Raw genomic sequence first — 5,014 nt, forward strand, 5'->3', positions numbered from 1 at the left:
CTGATATAACTTCCATCTTGCTCTTCCTTTTTTCATTAAAGGTACATTGCATATTTGCCATTTACCAAATATTGATTTCTCCACATAAACATTAAACACTGATTTTGTAGTCCAAAGTGTATGGGTCTATCCTAGCTTTACGGCCCAGCTTGTTTAGGCTTATGGATTCCACATAAACACTAAACACAGAGACTGACGGCACTGACCCTGATCTGATGTCTCTTGCATTGCCTTGCCACAATATGCTGCAAAACATTCTCTAAGAAATATGAAGCATACAAGGATGGTGATGTATTAGCAGCTTCCTTCACGAATGCCTTGTTTGCCGTAGACTAGACAACTAATTGTCTGCGTACAACATAAAATAGCAGCAGAATTTACTAGAGAAGTTGAAATGCAGCAACCAGAAAACAATGATTCTGTGTGTTTCTCAACGTTTGCTGTAATTCAATCCATAGATCCACTGATATTGCATCTATACAAAGAACAAGAATTGAACTGGTTGTATACATAACTGTAACTGTATAGTCACAGTTATGTATACAACCAGAAAACTGTATTCGCCTATTCCACTATATACAACAAAATTGCAGAGTATTTGCCAGTCACACTCGATAGGTCAATATACAACAAAATTTGCAAAATATCTTGAATCAGCAATAGAAATGCCCCTTCAAGAATCCACTAAGAACAGATCACACTACACAGCTCCTCTAATCTTGTAGGTGTTATGCCAGTGAAATGCAAGACCTTGAACTTGTCACTTTGCAAGCACCTTAATGTTGTTTGCCCTCTGATTTCAGTAGTCTGGAATTTGGATCATAGCATAATCCAGGTTAGTAGTGAGAAGATGGTTATTAAAACAATCATCTATGAACAAGCAAGAAATAAAGTAGCATATCAAACATTGTTTCGATGAAATCTTCGGCATATTTTAGGCACTCAAGTTACTGTAAGATTTTCTATTTTACTTGCATACCTCTCTCCGACCCTTGATAATCCGTTGGAGTATTAAAACCTTACCCAACATGTCGTATCTAGTGGACACCTAAATCATCTTAAAACATATATTGTAGATGTAAATTGACAGAAAGCAAAGAACTTTTCATATGATATAAGGAGCACACCATCATATATGGACTATATTTAAGAATGAACTCAGCTATTAAATAAGTCAATCACTTCCATTATGTTGCAGAACTTTACCTTACAAGAGGCAGCTCTGATATCGCAGATCCACTTTCTGGAAGGTACACAGTCAATATAGCGGCACCAACTGCAATATTTGTTTGCATCTGTATGGCGGAGAGCTGCCACAATGAGGCCAGCTACCCTGCAAGTCAATGCCCCAATCTCTCATTAAATCAGAGTTTTGTAAGTCTGCAAATGAATTTTGCAGTGAAAGAAAAACTCACATGAGGATTAACAGAAGAAGGGAGACAATCCTTAACACTGGTCTGTCCAACTTATCCTTCAAAGCCACAGACTTTTTCACACCATAATCATATAGACCTTTATGTAAAGCTGGCTTCCTAAGTTGCGGAGAGAAAATAAGGGCACAGCCAAGAAGAAATCCAGAGACGAACCCTGCAATGTTTGCAAAGTTGTCGACATGTGGTAGCAGCCCAAGAGCGAAATTGATTGCAAAGACCAAGACCAGTGTCATCACAGCTAAAAACTGCACATTAACACACAGAAATTAATACAACCAACAAAAAAGGATCAAAAAACAAAGTAAACATGCTTTGATAGGGAAGGAAAACCTTCTCACTGAATGATTTCCAGTCACGAATAAGCTCAGAAACTGAAGCACCAATCAAACCAAAGAGAGCAGCTGAGGAAGACACTTCAGGACTGTTTTGAACAAAAAGTGTTGCTGCCAAACTACCAGTAAAGGCAGAGAAAAGATAGATGATTCCTGTCCTCCCTGCAGGTCATAAACCAAGAGAGCATGAAGTCAAACACATGACACATCCATAATACAAAATTGAGAACAAACTAGGGGAACCTTACATGATCCAACTTTCTGCTCCAAATTAATTCCAATGAAAAGAACACTGATGAGGCTGATGAAGAGGTGAAATACTCCTGCATGTAGCAAAGGTGAGGTAAAGAGGCGCCATAATCCACTTTTATGTGTCAAAAAGATTCTTCGGAGAGCTCCCATCTCATCCAGCCTGTAGGCCATTCAAGTTGAACACAGAATGATTTAAGTTGAAGTACCAACTTGAAAGACGATAAATCCTATTATGTTCTTTCTAAGAACATGGACCTGCTTCTTTTAGTGAACAAATGCTGCGACATAGAGTTCGACTGTTGAACACCATACGCGAATGCTCGAAAGATGTAAGAATTCTGATCTGAGACTTAATGGAATAACAGGTAACTCACAATAATTCCTCAAATATAGAAGCTACACTCAAAGTTTAGAGTCGGACAGAGTTATCGGAGAAAAGCTTATCAAGAAGATAATTCCCGAAGTTTGAAGTGTATTGTAAAATTAATCCCTTGGTTGAATTAATTCTGGAAAGTCACAATTTTTTTGGGGTCTCCTACGCAGACTAGTAGTTCAGGAGGAAATCCCCAATTTTCAATTATCAGAAATCATACAAACTAGCTAGAGTTTTTTATATTGGAAGACGCCGCAAACTTAAGATTAATCTTGTCATTTTTCCCTTTAGCACATCAATTTTCATGGCCAATAATTAGTTAATTACTTGACATCATAAACTCACTTGAATTGAAATTAATATCTCATAGAAGAACCAAACTCAATTCGCATTGCAATAATTACATTCTAATACAAGCTTGATTGCATAAGCCAAAATTGATAAACTATAACGCTTTATAACACTATGAATCAAGCAAAATGTTAATAATCCAACTATTAAGCTACAGCAAATATTATTTCTATCACACATAATATTCATACTATCAAAGCCATAATCAACAACTACTAAACTTGACAGCATCTACGGCGAAAATTTGGCAGTTCTAATTTATTAACAATCATACAAATTCAGACAATTTACACACCATTCAATAACTGAAAGAACACAATTTCATAAGACGACGACAACAACAGCAGCAACAAAAACACACCATTTCAATTCAAGAAATCACAAATTCATAAGACAACTTAAAAAAAAAAAACCCACTTCAATTTAAGAGATCAGAATTTCATTAAAGTAAGTCAAACAACTTCAACAAATGATCAACAAAAAACCCACAAAAAAGATTAAACTAAAAAGAGCAGAACTTCATCGCGACGAATCAATCCGAATAACTTCAACTAAAAACGAATGCAAAATCAACAAAAACCCACAAAAAAAGAGAGGAAAGCATACCCAGACGAAGAAGGACCAAGAAAAGGGTTTTCGGAAAGAGATTGAAAGAAGATGAAAGTACACTCTCCATGAGATTTATTCCAGCAATTATTGACTATCATAGTGACGAAAAATGCCACTAGATGAACAAATACAAACAATGATATCACCCAAGTTGTTTCCTTGTTCTTCGACATTGATCCATAAAAGGGTATCCTCTGCTTTTCAATTGCTGCTTCATCAACTCCATTTTCGACTGAATATTCCTTCATCTGCTTTATATCGTTGAATTGGGTTTGCTGCTTTTCCCAAGAATCCATTTATTGATTGATTTTCTAGGGTTTAGAATTTGTGGGTATTGAAAATTTGAACTAAATTTAAGGGATTAGAATTGGTGGGTATTGGAAAGTGAACTAATTTTTAGGGTTTTGAAGTGGGCATTTGGGGAGAATGATAGTGGATGTAAGTCATGAAGTGATTTTGTTTAAGTGTTGATTTTTAGTGAAGTAAATTGTTAGGGTTTGTTTAAGTGTTGCTTGATTTGGAAATTGTAATGGGTTTTTGAGGGAGCAAGAGAATTAGAGGGGTGGGATTTGGCGGGAAAATTGGTTATGGATTTTGGCCTTTTGGGTCTTACAGCTGATAGTCTGGGTATAAAGTATAAACTTGTGAGAGGTAAGTAGGTAAGTCAGCTTTTTAACTACCACTACGGGCCTGCTTGTTTCGGTTGAAAACAATTAAGGGGCCTTTGATGGGAGGTGTTAAGAAAGGGTAAGGAAAAGACCATTAATGAAACTCTTTTATGTTGTTTGTTTCACCACTTTAATGAAATCCTTTACCTATTTTTCCTATTAGGTTACCTCCAAAGTCCTCTAAGTTGATTACCCCACCCCCCCCCCCAGGGTTTTGAAAACCCTTACCCCAACTGATTACCCTCCTCTGTCTTTCCTCTTGTGTACTGCTCAACTCACTTCAACAATCTCATCCCGCCGACTTGCGTGAACCGACAAGTGCTGCCCGACAACCGCCGAGATTGAACCACCGGCCGACCTGTGACCACCGCGCCGACCCCGACGACCCCATAACCCAGCGACCAATGTAAGTGCTACTTGTTTCAATTTTCCCCCTCTTCTCCAGCGAGTTCTGTAGTGTAGATTTCTACTCAAAATTTTGATGTCTATTTTTTCTGGCGGAGCCAAGATTTCAAAATCGAGGGGTCACAAAAAAAGACAAAGGATATACAATATTGAAAATTTTACAATGCAAAGGCACATTGTCTAATATCCATTGTCATACATTCCAAATTAAGAAAAAATTACATAAACAAAAAAAAGAATTAACACATATAAACTAACTATTAAATTATATGAAAATCAATTAATAAATTACCATCATATATAAAGAAATTAAAATCATCATAGAAAATTATAAATTAATTAACACTACCTAATTTATACAAATTTACATCGCACAATTTCAACATTCACAAGAAAAAAATGAACAACAAACTAACTAAATGCATCAATCACTTATCACACCTTACAAATTCGAAAATTCACACATATATGCATATATTACAATTAATATCAACCAAATAAGATTTTAAATATACAATTTAGGAATTAGAAAATAAATAATGTAGAAGTATTAAAATTAAAATTCTGTAAATAGTTTTGCAATAATTAATG

At 35.9% G+C, this 5,014-nt stretch overlaps 1 protein-coding gene across 1 annotated transcript; it reads right to left on the reverse strand.

Moving 5' to 3' along the window:
- Nucleotides 1-353: 353 nt before the first annotated feature.
- LOC104893282 (RHOMBOID-like protein 8) lies at nt 354-3,960 on the reverse strand. Its single transcript, XM_019249372.3, has 6 exons — nt 3,348-3,960; nt 2,014-2,177; nt 1,764-1,927; nt 1,416-1,678; nt 1,207-1,333; nt 354-807 (listed from the first exon to the last, which is right to left on the reverse strand). The coding sequence occupies exons 1-6, from the start codon at nt 3,644-3,646 to the stop codon at nt 685-687; spliced, it is 1,140 nt and encodes a 379-aa protein (XP_019104917.1). The 5' UTR covers nt 3,647-3,960; the 3' UTR covers nt 354-684.
- Nucleotides 3,961-5,014: the final 1,054 nt, after the last annotated feature.

Source organism: Beta vulgaris, chromosome 5, assembly GCF_026745355.1.
Source record: "Beta vulgaris subsp. vulgaris cultivar EL10 chromosome 5, EL10.2, whole genome shotgun sequence".
NCBI lineage: Eukaryota > Viridiplantae > Streptophyta > Magnoliopsida > Caryophyllales > Amaranthaceae > Beta > Beta vulgaris.

What these genes read in the sequence shown, in the direction of transcription:
- LOC104893282 (XM_019249372.3), bottom strand. Translation starts at nt 3,646, where the DNA reads ATGGATTCTTGGGAAAAGCAGCAAACCCAATTCAACGATATAAAGCAG. An exon ending in GGAGCAGAAAGTTGGATCAT is followed by an intron (nt 1,928 to 2,013) that starts GTAAGGTTCCCC and finishes TATGACCTGCAG; the next exon opens with GGAGGACAGGAATCATCTAT. An exon ending in GGAAATCATTCAGTGAGAAG is followed by an intron (nt 1,679 to 1,763) that starts GTTTTCCTTCCC and finishes GTTAATGTGCAG; the next exon opens with TTTTTAGCTGTGATGACACT.